The sequence below is a fragment of the Mercenaria mercenaria genome, chromosome 13 (genome assembly GCF_021730395.1).
Source record: "Mercenaria mercenaria strain notata chromosome 13, MADL_Memer_1, whole genome shotgun sequence".
Taxonomy (NCBI): domain Eukaryota; kingdom Metazoa; phylum Mollusca; class Bivalvia; order Venerida; family Veneridae; genus Mercenaria; species Mercenaria mercenaria.
In genome coordinates, this window is record NC_069373.1 from 26,457,189 (window position 1) to 26,472,330 (window position 15,142).

The window sequence follows — 15,142 nt, forward strand, 5'->3', positions numbered from 1 at the left end:
CCCCGGGGGTCACATGGTTTATATAGACTTATATAGGGAAAAACTTTGAAAAACCTCTTGTTCAAAACACAGGGCCTAGGGCTTTGATATTTTGTATGTGACACCATCTAGTGGTCTTCTACTAAGATTGTTCAAATTATTCCCCTAGGGTCAAATATGGCCCCGCCCCGGGGGTCACATGGTTTACATAGACTTATATAGGGATAAACCTTGAAAATCTTCTTGTCCAAACCACAAAGCCTAGGGCTTTGGCATTTGTAATGTAGCATCATCTAGTGGTTCTCTACCAAGTTTGTTCAAATTATCCCCCAAGGGTCAAATATGGCCCCGCCCTGGGGGTCACATGGTTCATATAGACTTGTATAGGGAAAAGCTTTTAAAATTTTCTTGTCAATAACCTACAACATTCAGATTTGGACCACATGTATGGTTTTGAGTGGCAAGATGAACCTTGATATGAGTTGACCTTGATTTTGACCTAGTGACCTACTTTTACATTTCTGTAGCTACAGCCTTCAAATTTGGACCACATGCATAGTTTTGTGCACTGAAAAAGACTTTGACCTTGACGTTGACCTAGTGACTTACTTTCACATTTTTGAAGGTACAGGCTTCAAATTTGGACCACATGCATAGTTTCATGTTCTGAAATGAAATTTGACCTTGACTTTGACCTAGTGACCTTATTTCACATATCTCAAGCTACAGCCTTCAAATTTGGACCATATGCATAGTTTTGTGTACCGAAACAAACCTTGACCTTTACATTGATCACAACTGAAGGTCAAAGGTTTCAGCTCTGTATCTCCTAAACCCCTTGAAGGATTTTCATGAAACTTGGGTCAAATGATCACATCCTCAAGACGTTGTGCAGAATTCATGAGTCAGCCATGTCAGTTCAAGGTCAAGGTCACAGCTAAAATCAAAGGTTTACCCTTTCACTATCCATAGCAGTGGCGGGGGATTTAGCTGTCTTTCAGACTGCCTTGTTTTCTGTTAAATTGATCCTGACTAATCCAATTCACTTTGCTTGTTGATATTTGCATGTAATGCTCTGAACCATAATTGTTCAAGTTATTGCCCTAGGGTCAAAAATGGCTGTGCTCTTAGATGTTACATGTACAGTAAAAACTTTGAAAACCGGACCCTCCAAAAACTGGAATCCTCTGAAAATCGGACCAAGGTTTTCTCTTATAAATACAATTAGAAAAACACTCTTAATTCTGAAAAGACCACAAGGGAATATTATGCATACTAAATCCTTTGAAAACTGGACAGCAAGTGACAAACTTTCATACATGTCTTGTCACTTGGACGTCCAACGTCCAGTGCACAGTGACTAAGTAAGTTATGTTCCTTGCGCAGTTACTGAATGCATCATGGTGGTGGTGTGGTGGGGGGTAGGCATTTGTGTTCTATGAGCCTATGAACTCTTGTTTTATTGGGACATGTTCACCAGAAGTGTAAGATGTATACATAGAGTCTTAGTCAGCCTGTCACTACATACAATTAGCTGTTTTAAGGATTCAAGAAATATTAGGTTTTTATTTTATTGTAGGTCTGGCCGGTAGAGATTCTTAACTCCCAACATTCATACAGCACCCCTTAGATGAAAACATCAAGAAAATAACCTACATACAGATACCTGGCTAAATGACTTTAGTAGTTTATCATCTTTTAGTAAAAGATTATATGATATGAAGTCTGAAGATGTAAGTTACAATTCGAATAAAATTACATTTATGAGACCATTTAGAATTCCTGAGATGACATGGTTGGTATACAAACAGTTAGTTAATAAGATGCAAGCAAGGAAACTGTCATGTATGGCACCAGTCAGTGAAGTGGTCAATACAGGTACATTGGATATAAAGGCAAAGATGAAGGAAATGCAGCAATTAGAGGCAGATATTCAACAATTCATCACCAGTGAAACACCCATACAAAGATTGAAAAGAACATTCACATTTGAGTATGTACAGATTTTGTGTTTTCAAAACTAGTCTATGTAAGTTATATTTTTTGTTCACCTTAATTAATGAAGTACTCTGTCTTGAGCTAGTGTGATTGCTCACCATTCGTCTGTCAGTCCGAATATGTGTCGTGCATATCCCAAAAAGCGTTTGACACAGAGTCGTCAAACCTCATAGGATTTTCATTCAGCATTTGAAGTGGTGCTTCTGGTGTTTTAACTAAAATAGGCTAATGAAAGTTATGGCCCTGGACTTATTAAAAATATGCATAAAAGGGCCTAAAAATTGTGTCATGTGTATCTCAAAAAGTATTGACCTGGGATTATGAAACATCCTTGAAATATTAAGGATTAACATGTAAGGTTGTGTACCTGGGTTTTCGATGTCCAGAGTTATAGAGAGCATAAAAGTTTGTGTTACATATATCTTAAAAACATAAATTTGGCCATGGTCACGAAACTTAATAGATTAGACTAAATGATTTAGTCAAAAATATGCATCATTGGCATACAAGTTTGTATGGCATGTATCTCTCTGTATGACTCTGAGTTATAAAACATTAGAGAATTGTTAAATAGCAAGGGAAGTTGTGTACCTGATGTTTTGTTTGGGAGTTCCTGCTGTCAGACCAGAGGTATGGTCCTTGAGTTAGTGAAAAATACATAGTAAGTTTGTGTTGCATATATATCATTAGCAACATTTGAACTAGAGTCATGAAACCATGTAGGAATATTATTCAGTGTATGAATTTATGCATCTGAGTTTTTTCAGCTCACTTGAGCACAAAGTGCTCAGGGTGATCTATTGTGATCACTCACCGTCTGTCCGACGCGTCCGTCTGGCAACACTTTACTTTAAACAACATCTGCTCCTAAACCACTTGGCCAGTTTTGATCATCAGATTCATCAGATATCACTCTCTCCTCCTACATAAGTATGTCTGTTAAAAAATCATGAACAAAATTAAATTATCAAAAAAAAACAAAAAAACTAAACCCTACGGAAATGAAATACATTTTACACCACTACTGCCCACACATCCTACCCAGACTGAGGTCCACCTCTCCCACATAAAATAATAACTACAATTTAGAATTTTAGTTATTGTAGAAGAGCAGAAAGAAGCTTAATTGTGTCATTTAAAATTTAGATTTTTTTTGCAAATATTCGCAAAAGTATCACTATCAACAAATCAGATATAAAATGACATTAGATATCTTTTTATATTTTATTCATTTATCTTCATGAGAAATATAAAATAATTAGTTATTTGTAGCACTGGAATAAAACAAATAATTTGCCTACCTACCGATCCGACTTCACAGAGTAGGCTCGGGAGACAGCATACAAAGACTTCTTTAAATGTGACCCTGCTGTTCTATTTTTGATTTAGCACAGCTGGAACTTAGTTATGGTCCTTGACTTAGTTGAAAATACACATAAAAGGCTTAAAAGTTTATGTTGAATATATATATATCTTAAAAATATTTCACTTATAGTCATGAACGACCTGTCAATCAAACCAATAATATTGACCAATGAGATAATGTGTTATCTTTCTATCTGTTATCTTTGTTGCTAAGGCCCATTGTGTTTCGCAAGCTTACGGTTGTAACGGTCAGTTTTTTTTCCCCAGTCAGCTTTTTCCCCGGGGAAAAAAACAAACGGTTGATTTCTTTCCCGGGGAAAAAACAAAACAGTTGATTCTTTCCCTCAACTGGTTGGTTTTTTTCCACCATAGTTTGGAAAACACTAAACATTACGCATTTCTTGTCGTGTCACGTATCTTTGTCGTGTCACATATCGCCGGTATAAAATGGCGGATAATGAATATTCATATCTCTATGACTGACAGTGAAATGAGATGGTGTGTTCCGTGTTTCCGTGGTGTTTTCACTCGAAGAATCTAACATCCATTATAGTTTTAAGTGATGAGAAAAAGACAAAATTAGGTCTTAAACTGATAAATTCTTAAATAATCATTCCCTGTGCAATATAAACGTAAAGAATTTATCTTTGTAAAAGTTACAGATACATGTAACGTTCGATCTTCTGTTTTGACGCTCATGAGTTGTGAAGCCCATTTTTATTTTGCTGTCAAATAGTTATAAGTGACCTTTTAAGATGTTAAATTACACTAGTTTGCAAGCAGGCAATATTTTACTTTGCTCAAATAAAACACATATGCATTTAGTATTCTTTTAGTAAGATTATATTTTTTTTTCTTATTTTGGTGTATTTATATGTCTTTTTAATAATGCAAAAATCTCCAATTCTTTAAAAACGTATTTCTTACAGAAGCAATTGTTGAAGAATTCAATCTTGCAATGATTGTCTCGTTCCCTCAGCTTTTTCATAGTCACAAGACACTCCTTTGACTGAATTTTTGAATAAATTCTAGATTTTTTACTCTGCTGTAGACTATATACCTTGTATCATTTAAAAACGTTAATTTATTATGTCTCCCCGTCCGTCCGTCCTTCTGTCCGGTCATCCGCCCGTCAGTCCGTACGTCACACTTCATTTCCGAGCAATAACTGGAAAACCATTTGACCTAGAACCTTCAAACTTCATAGGGTTGTAGGGCTGCTGGAGTAGACGACCACTATTGTTTTTGGGGTCACTCTGTCAAAGGTCAAGGTCACAGGGGCCTGGACATTGAAAATCATTTCCGATCAATAACTAGAGAACCACTTGACCCAGAATGTTGAAACATAATAAGATGATTGGTCATGAAGAGTAGATGACCCCTATTGATTTTGGGGTCACTCCATCAAAGGTCAAGGTCACAGGGGCCTGAACATTGAAAACCATTTCCGATCAATAATTAGAGAACCACTTGATCCAGAATGTTGAAACTTTATAGGATGATTGGTCATTAAGAGTAAATGACCCTAATGATTTTGGGGTCACTCCCTCAAAGGTCAAGGTCACAGGGGCCTGAACATTGAAAACCATTTCCGATCAATAACTAGAGAACCACTTGACCCAGAATGTTGAAACTTCATAGGATGATTGGTCATGAAGAGTTAGATGACCCGTATTGTTTTTGGGGTCACTCCGTCAAAGGTCAAGGTCACAGGGGCCTGAATATTGAAAACCATTTCCGATCAATAACTAGAGAACCACTTGACCCAGAATGTTGAAACTTCATAGGATGATTGGTCATGTAGAGTAGATGACCCCTATTGTTTTTGGGGTAACTCTGTCAAAGGTCACAGGCGCCTGAACATTGAAAACCATTTCCGATCAATAACTTTAGTACCACTTGACCCAGAATGTTGAAACTTCATACGGTGATTGTACATGCAAAGTAGATGACCCCTATCGATTTTGGAGTCACTCCGTTAAAGGTCAAGGTCACAGGGGCCTGAACATTGAAAACCATTTCCTGTCAGTAACTTGAGAACCACTCGACCCAGAATGTTGAAACTTCATAGGATGATTGTTTATGCAGAATAAATGACCTTTATTGTTTTTGGGTTCACTCTGTTAAAGGTCATGGTCACAGGGGCCTGAACATTGATAACCATTTCCGATCAATAACTTCAGAACCTCTTTATCCAGAATGTTGAAACTTCATAGGATGATTGAACATGCAGAGTAGATGACCCCTATCGATTTTGGGGTCAGTCTATTAAAGGTCAAGGTCACATTGCCATATTTATAGTACCCTATATAGTTAACACTAGAAACTTCTAAGGGCCATAACTCTGGTGTTACTTGGGCAATCTGACTGAAACTTGAGGGGCCGCAAGAACTTATAGTGGTGAACATGTATATGAAGTTTTAAATAAATATTCCCAACCATTTCCTAGATATGGCTCCGTACGGATGGACGGAAGGGAGGACGCACGGAAGGACGGACAGACGCACAACGCCAAAACTATATCCCTCCGACTTTCGTCGGGGGATAATAATAATGTTGAAAATTCACCAGGTTTCAACTAAGATTATTATAAATAACCAATCAGTTATCCTATGCTAATATTTAAGGATAACTGCCGACATTGCTCTAACAGAAAGACAAACCAGCAACTATTAACTATAACAAAATTTTATTCATGAAATTAAGTAACAATACAAATACCTTCAAAAATGTCAAAGAGCCGTAAAATCCAATGATATGTAGAAATAGTCCAACTCCTGTCCAGGTCAAATTTAAATCCAAACGGAATAAATTCCACAATATTTCACACAGTTCAAATTAAATTTAGTATCCAAAAAGTATAATTCCTCTCTTCAAAGATAGCTTTTTATATCCACAAATTTTTAGTAAATCCTTCAAATAATCCTTCAAAATATGAAATATCTAAATGGTAATATTTTGTTATTAAGAAATACAGGAAAGTTTCATCAATATCTACAATCTAAGTTCTATATTCTAAGTTCTGTAAAGTTCTTTACTGTAGGTTCTACTCTTATGTCAGACTACATCCTATTTAATATATCATGGAAGGTTCCAGATCTTTCATGTAACTCTAAGAATAGAAAGAACATTCTGGAAAAACCAAGGACAATTCTTCCTAAAAATAATTGTTACACACTGTTTATCAGAACTGTTGTAGAACATTCTGGAATACAGTAGAATTTTATAGTAAATACAGGATGTCCTAAAACAAGGTGAGTAGACAATAATTTGCCTCAGAGAAAAATGACCTATACATAACAAGCATTATCTACTGGGCCTCTACTAAGATTGTCCAAATTATCTCCCTAGGGTCAAATATGGCCCCGCCCAGAAGGTCCCAAGTTTTACATAGCCTTATATAGGAAAAAACTTTAAAAATCTTCTTGCCTGAAACTGCCAGGCCTAGGGTTTTGAAATTTCGTATCTTGCATTGCCTAGTAGTCCTCTACCAAAAGTATTCAAATTTTGCCCCTGGGATGAAGAGGCCCTGCACTGGGGGTCCCAAGTTTTGCATAGACTTATCTTCTTATCTGAAAGTTCAAGGCCTAGTCCTTTGATATTTGATATAGCATTGACTAGTGAATCTCAAACAAGATTGTTCAAATTATGCCCCTGGGGTGAAAAGAGGCACTTGTTATATGAGTTATATAGGGAAAATACTTCAAAAATTATTTGATCATATTTCCTATAGACTGTTTAATTATAATTGCCTGATGACCCCAAGTAATTAGGGGTCATGTGACCTTGACCTACTGACCTATTTTCTTGTTTTTTAAGAAACAGCCTTTGAATTTGAATGACATACACGGTCTTAAAACTGACTTTTGATGACAATGAATGTGACCTACTGACCTACTTTCTTAATATTTTAGCATCAGTTTGACATTTGATACATATAGCTCATATTACTCAGTTGAGCAATTCAGGATCATCATGACCCTCTTGATATCATAAGGGGTCTGTGTAGGCTAAGAACCACAACTCTGATATGCAAAGAAAATTTGAGTTTCTTGGTTGAAATTTTTGTTTAGGTCCGCCTTTCCTCAAAAACTATAAAAGCTACAGCTTTGACACTGCACATTTGTTTATCATCATTAGATGACTATGTAGGCCAAGAACCATAACTCTGTTTGCATTTTGTCAGAATTTTGGCCTTTTTTGTTTTAGAAAATTTTAGTTTCTTGGTTAATTTTTGTATTTAGGTCACCTTTCCAAAAAAGCTATAAAAGCTACAGCTTTGAAACTTTGCACACTTGTTTATCATTATTAGATGACTATGTAGGCCAAGAACGAACCATAACTCTTACCTGCATTTTATCAGAATTATGGCCGTTTTTATACTAAAAATCTGAACTATAACTCTTTTTAGCCCATCATCATCAGATAGTGGGCTATTCAAATCACTCTGTGTCCATGGTCCGTTGTCCTTTCGTCCGTTAACAATTTCTCGTTATCGCATCTCCTCAGAAACTACTGGGCGGATTTTGACCAAACTTTGTCAGAATGATGTATTGATACCCTAGTTGTGTCCCCCTGAAAATCAGACTGGTTCAACAATTTTGAGTGAGTTATTGCACTTTATTTTGATTTCTAATATAATTTTTTATCCAGTGGCCCTCCAAGTAGTTAAGTGGTTTTTTATGGCCTTACCTATAGAAGGGTCATAAAGTCTGCAAACACTAATGAGATAATGATTCAAGTTGTTCATTATTTTCCTATTACACCTCAGCAGTGAATTGACTACCCTTGTGGATTGATGATTAATTTGTTTAGCACTCAGATTTCTGGGTTTAATTATTAGTTATAATATAAGTAATTATATGTGCATTCTTTGTTTCCATAATAAGAAAAAAATAATAATTGCATATAAATCATTAATGGTGTCATCTCTCTTGTTTAGGGTATGGGTTTAATTATTAGTTATAATATAAGTAATTATATGTGCATTCTCTGTTTCCGTAATAAGGAAAAAAAATGCATATAACTCATTAATGGTGTCATCTCTCTTGTTTAGGGTCAAGGTCACTTATTTTGATCTAGTGACCTACTTTTTTGTTTTTAACCTACAACATTCAAATTTGGACCCCATGTATAGTTTTGAGTGGCTAGATGAACCTTGACAGGAGTTGACCTTGATCTTGACCTAGTGACCTACTTTCACATTTCTGTAGCTACAGCCTTCAGATTTGGACCACATGTATAGGTTTGTGCACCAAAATAAACTTTGACCTTGACATTGACCTAGTGACCTACTTTCACATTTTGTAGCTACAGCCTTCAAATTCGGACCACATGCATAGTTTTGTGTTCAGAAATAAACTTTGACCTTGACCTACCTTTACATTTTTGAAGGTAGAGGCTTCAAATTTGGACCACATGCATAGTTTTGTGTTCCGAAATGAACTTTGACCTTGATTTTGACCTAGTGACCTACTTTCACATTTCTGTAGCTACAGCCTTCAAATTTGGACCACATGCATAGGTTTGTGTGCCGAAATAAACTTTGACCTTGACATTGACCTAGTGACCTACTTTCACATTTTTGAAGATTCAGGCTTCAAATTTGGACCACATGCATAGTTTTGTGTTCTGAAATAAAATTTGACCTTGATTTTGACCTAGTGACCTACTTCCACATTTCTCAAGCTACAGCCTTCAAATTTGAAGCACATGCATAGTTTTGTGTGCCGAAATGAACTTTGACCTTGAAATTGATCTAGTGACCTACTTTCACATTTCTCAAGCTACAGCTTTCAAATTTGGACCACATGCATGGACCACATGCACAGTTTTGTGTACCGAAATGAACTTTGACCTTGATTTTAACCTAGTGACATATTTGTGCTTTGCTCATAGCACATTCATATATTGACCAATCTCTTTGATATTTGGTATGTAAGTACCTTGTTTGGAGCCAAAATTACCAATTGGTATTAGAGATCACTGGATCCAAGGACTGTGATGACCTGGATTCTGACATAGTTACCTACTTTTAGGATTTTGATCTAGTCTTGAAATTTGGAACATTCAAAAATTACTCAGTGGTGGGCGCCAAGATCACTCTGTGATCTCTTGTCTTACATATTGTCAAGCACTTGCAGATGAACGATGGCACCCATAGGTGGTGCTCTTAATTTTTAACTTGACTATATGAAGTATGGAGAGCTATCCTACTCAACCCAGCGTCGGCATCGGCGTCCTTCCACGTCCGCACTTTGGTTTAAAATTTTGATGCACTTTCTCTTTATCTTTGTTATTACTTGTTGGATTTGCTTCAAACTTAAAATGGTTGTTCCTCATCATCACTCACATCATATGGCACAAGGGTCATAACTCTGGCACCAATATTTCATGAATTGTCCCCCTTTTTTACTAATAATTTAAGGTTTTTCTCTTTATTTTTGTTATTACTTAATGGATTTGCTTCAAACTTAAAATAGTTGTTTCTCATCATCACCCACATCATATGGCACAAGGATCAAAATTCTGGCACCAATATTTTAGGAATTATCCCCCCTTTTTACTAAGAATTTCAGTTTGGACCGGCCCACTTAGCTCAATAGGGAGAGTGTCATCTACAGATCGCGGGGTCGCGAGTTCAATCCTCAGATGGGGCGTATGTTCTCCGTGGTGTTTTGATAAAAAACATTGTGTCTGAAATCATTTTCTTCCACCTCTGATGTGGGGAAGTTGGCAGTTACTTGCGGAGAACAGGTTTGTAATGGTACTGAATCCAGGAACACTGTTTAGGTTAACTGCATGGCGTTACACGACTGAAATACTGTTGAAAAAGGGCGTTAAACCCAAAACAAAACAAAAAGAACAAAAAACAGGTTAAAGTTTTGGTGCACTTTCACTTTATCTCAGTTATTACTGAATGGATTTGATTCAAACTTAAAACAATTGTTCCACATCATCACCCACATCATATGACACGAGGTCCATAACTCTGGCACCAAACTTTTAGCTCACCAGAGCACAAAGTGCTCAAGTGAGCTATTGTGACCGGTCATTGTCTGGCGTCTGTTGGCGTCCGTTGTCAGTCATCTGCGGTGCGTCAACATTTGCCTTGTTAACACTCTAGAGGCTACAGCTATGACCCAATCTTCATGAAATTTGGTCAGAATTTTTGTCTTGATGGTCTCTAGGTCAGATTCAAAACTGGGTCATGTCTGTTCAAAAACTATGTCAGTAGGCCAGATCAAAGGAAAATTTTGTTAACACTCTAGAGGCCACATTTATGACTGTATCTTCTTGAAAGTTTGTCAGATTGTTTATCTTGATGATCTTCAGGCCAAGTTCGAATCTGGGTCACGTAGGGTCAAAAACTAGGTCACCTGGTCAAATCAAAGGAAAAGCTTGTTAACGCTCTAGAGGCCACATTTATGATCCTATATTCATAAAACCAGGTCAGATTATCTTTGTGATCTTTAGGCCAAGTTCGAAACTGGGTCATGTGGGGCCAAAACTATGTCACCCGGTCAAATTAAAGGAAAATCTTTTTAACACTCTACTGACCACATTTATGACCGTATCTTAATAAAACTTGGTCAGGATGTTTATCTTGATGATCTTTAGGCCAAGTTTGAATCGGAGTCATGTGGGGTAAAAAACTAGGTCACTTGGCCAGATCAAAGGAAAAACTTGTTAACACTCTAGAACCACATTTTACGTTTGAAACTCATGAGAACTGGTCAAAATGTTTGTCTTGATAAAATCTAGATAAAGGTTGAATATGGGTCATGTGGGGTCAAAAACTAGGTCAAATCAAAGAAAAACTATGGGTGTGCAATAGAGGCTGCATTTTTCAATGGATATTCGTGAAATTTGATCAGAGTGATCTTCTTGTTGAAATCTAAGTCAGTTGCGATTATGGGTCATCTGGGGTCAAAGACTAGGTCACCTGGTCAAATCAAAGATAAACCTTGTTTATGCAATAGGGGCTGCATTTCTCACCGGATATGCATGAAAGTTGGTCAGAATGTTTGTCTTTGTTTTCATGATATCATGGACGGGTTCTAATCAGGGTCATGTTGGGTCAAAAACTAGGTCACTAGGTCAAATCAAAGAAAATGCTTGTTTACACTCGGGCCACATTTTTGGTCCAATCTTAATAAAAATTGGTCAGAATATCTGTCTCCATAAAGTTTCAGACGGGTTAAAAATTGGGTCCAGTTGGGTAAAAAAATAGGTCACTAGGCCAAATACATGTAGAAGAAAAATCTTGTTTACACTCTAGAGGCCACATTTTTGCTCCAATCTTCATGAAACTTCGTCAGAATGTTTGTCTCCTTGAAAACTTGGATGAGTTTGAAACTGGGTCATGTGGTGTCAAAAACTGGGTCACTAGGACAAACATATTTACACTGTTATGGTGTGTTACTCTGATGAGCGACCTAGGGCCATCTTGGCCCTCTTGTTCATGAATTATTGCTCAGGTGAGTTATTGTGATCACTCAATGTCCGGCTTCTTTCATCTGTCTGTCAACATTTAACTTGTGTATGCGATAGAGGCTGTATTTTTCAATGATCGTCATAAAATTCGGTCAGAATGATTGCCTTGATGAAATCTAAGTCAAGTTAGAATATGGGTCATCAGAGGTCAAAAACTAGGTCACTAAGTCAAATCAGAGATTAAAACCTTGTGTACGCATTACACTGGATATTCATAAAGTTTAGTCAGAATGGCTTGATCAAGTCTAGGTCAAGGTCAGATATGGGTCATATGGGGTCAAAAAGTAGGTCACCTGGTCAAATCAAAGAATAACGTTGTACAACGTATGCAATAGGGGCTGCATTTTTCACTGGATCTTCATGAAATTTGATCAGAATGTTTGTTTTAATGAAATCTAGGTCAAGTTCAAATAGGGGTCATCTGGGGTCAAGAACTAGGTCACCCATTAAAATCAAAGAAACACTATGAATGCAATAGGGGCTACATTTAAGGCAGGGTGTTCATGAAATGTAATGAAAATGTTTGCTTTGATAAAATTTAGGTCAAGTTCAAATATGGGTCATGTTGGGTTAAAAACTAGGTCACCTGGTCAAATCAAAGAATAACCTTGTGTATGCAATAGGGGCTGCATTTTTAAGTGGATCTTCATGAAATTTGATCAGAATGTTTGTCTTGATGAAAGCTAGGTCGAGTTCAAATATGGGTCATTTTGGGTCAGAAACTAGGTCACCTGGTCAATTCAAGAAATACCTTGCCTATGCAAAAGGGGTCGCATTTTAAGCAGGATATTCATTAAATTTGATCAAGCTGTTCTTAGTTGAGCAACCTAGGACCATCTGGTCCTCTTGTTACTGAGAATTCTGTGTTAGTTTTGATGCAATTTCACTATATCTCTGTTATTTCACAAGGGATTTAATTCATACTTAAAATAATTTTGCATCATCACCACCTTCAGCATTTGACACAAGGGCCATAACTGTGACACCTGTATTTTGAGTTATCCCCCTTTTGTACTTAAAATTTCAGGTTAAAGTTTTTATGCACTTTCACTTTATCTCTGTTATTACCAAATGGATTTGATTCAAACTTAGAATAGTTGTACTTCATCATCTTCCAGATCATATGATACAAGGCCGTAACTCTTGCTCCAATATTTCATGAATTATGCCCCCTTTTTACTTAGAATTTCAGGTTAATTGTGGTGCACTTTCACTAGATCTTTGTGATTACTTAATGAATTTGATTAAAACTTAAATAAGTTTTTCCAGATCATCATCATCATCATATGGCACAAGGTCAGTCACTTTGGCACAAATGTTTTATGAGTTATATCCCCTTTTTACTTAGATTTAGTTTAATTTTGATGGTTTTTATATCTCTGCTGTTACTAAATGGATGTAATCAAACTTAAAATGATTGTTCCAGATCATCACTCACATCATACAACACAAGTTCGATAATGCCACCACCAGTATGTTCTGAGTTATGCCCTCTTTTTACTAAAAGAATTTCCGGTTCAAGTTGTGATGCACTTTTGCTGTATCTCCAGTATTACTAAATAGATTTGATAAAAACTTAAAATAGCTGTTCCGAATTATTAGCCGCATGATGTGACACATGGTGCATTACTTTTGCAGAAGTTTTCCATGAATTATGTTACTTTTGCACTGATTTAATTTTTTGAGACTTAAGCTATTGTCTAATATCTTCATCCACATTTGAATCATTAAACACTCCAGTGACAGCTCCAGCTTCCTAAGATGCACCCAATTTCACTATCCAGCATTGAAATTGTCGAGCCCGCTTTGTCCTGTGACAGCTCTTGTTGTTTTGCTCACACTTGTTTCCATTATGAAGATTTATAAGGGATATAATAAAAATATTATTGAAGACAGTTATGGTTCTTGTGCTACGTTTTCCACTCAGTGTCAGTTACAGTGACAAGTTTGTTTCGGTTCCCTTCGGTATATGAAATTTCATTTCATTCTCCATTAGTTGTTTTAAAGTTGCCACCAGTAAAAGAAATAGTTCTTGTGCCTGCACTTTCTCTCATAGACATCTTCCCAGTCTATTCCCTTTTGTTTTTACAGTTATTGTCCAGACAAAATATTGGGATGGAGGGGCAGATGGACAGACATTGTGGGAGGGGACGAAAAGAGAACTGCTTTCCTAATTGTGATAGGCTACAGCTTTGATGTCCTTTACTTTTCAGTGTAAATACAGGAAAGAGCTCTGTACAAGCTGCACGTTTTGAAATGGTGGTTAAAACAGCTGTTTTTGGATTGTTTGGTTTTGGTTGTTTGAAAGGCTACTATGAAGGTCGAGAGGAATTCATGAGAGCAAACAAAGTTACTATGTTTGCTTCAAGGGGAGCCGCCCATGTAAGTATTTACCTTCCTATTATAGTGGCAGTTAAGCCACTACAGGTGTAGATATGAGATATGAAAGAATATACTATGAAATGACCAGTTGGATCCGTGAGACAGGTAATTATTGCATACTGGCCGGGATTTCTGGTGTCGGAAAACTCCATTTTTAGCTCATCTGATTTTTTGAAAAAAAATGATGAGTTATTGTCATCACTTGAGTGGTTGTCGGCGTCGGCGTCGGCGTCTGCATCGGCGTTGCCTGGTTAAGTTTTATGTTTAGGTCAGCTTTTCTCCTAAACTATCAAAGCTATTGCTTTGAAACTTGGAATACTTGTTCACTATCATAAGCTGACCCTGTATAGCAAGAAACATAACTCCATCTTGCTTTTTGCAAGATTTATGGCCCCTTTTGTACTTAGAAAATATCAGATTTCTTGGTTAAGTTTTATGTTTAGGTCAACTTTTCTCCTAAACTAACAAAGCTATTGCTTTGAAACTTGGAATACTTGTTCACCATCATAAGCAGACCCTGTACATCAAGAAACATAACTCCATCTTGCTTTTTGCAAGATTTATTGCCCCTTTTGGACTTAGAAAATCAGTTTTTAGCTCACCTGTCACAAAGTGACAAGGTGAGCTTTTGTGATCGCGTGGCGTCCGTCGTCCGTCCGTGCGTGCGTGCGTGCGTTCGTGCGTGCGTAAACTTTTGCTTATGACCACTCTAGAGGTCACATTTTTCATCGGATCTTTATGAAAGTTGGTCAGAATGTTCATCTTGATGATATCTAGGTCAAGTTCGAAACTGGGTCACGTGGGGTCAAAAACTAGGTCAGTAGGTCTAAAAATAGAAAAACCTTGTGACCTCTCTAGAGGCCATATTTCTCAATGGATCTTCATGAAAATTAGTCAGAATGTTTACCTTGATGATATCTAG

At 36.9% G+C, this 15,142-nt stretch overlaps 1 protein-coding gene across 5 annotated transcripts in view; it reads left to right on the forward strand.

Annotated features, from left to right (window-relative positions):
* LOC123529257 (RPII140-upstream gene protein-like) overlaps nucleotides 1-15,142 on the forward strand; it is a 157,860-nt gene that overhangs the window by 65,583 nt on the left and 77,135 nt on the right. For all 5 annotated transcript variants that reach the window (XM_053521367.1, XM_045309507.2, XM_045309510.2 and 2 more), the window contains 2 exons: nucleotides 1,559-1,972; nucleotides 14,052-14,220. In XM_053521367.1, the coding sequence (XP_053377342.1) occupies nucleotides 1,698-1,972; nucleotides 14,052-14,220 (444 nt within the window). In that variant the 5' untranslated portion in view covers nucleotides 1,559-1,697. The remainder of the gene's footprint in view (nucleotides 1-1,558; nucleotides 1,973-14,051; nucleotides 14,221-15,142) is intronic.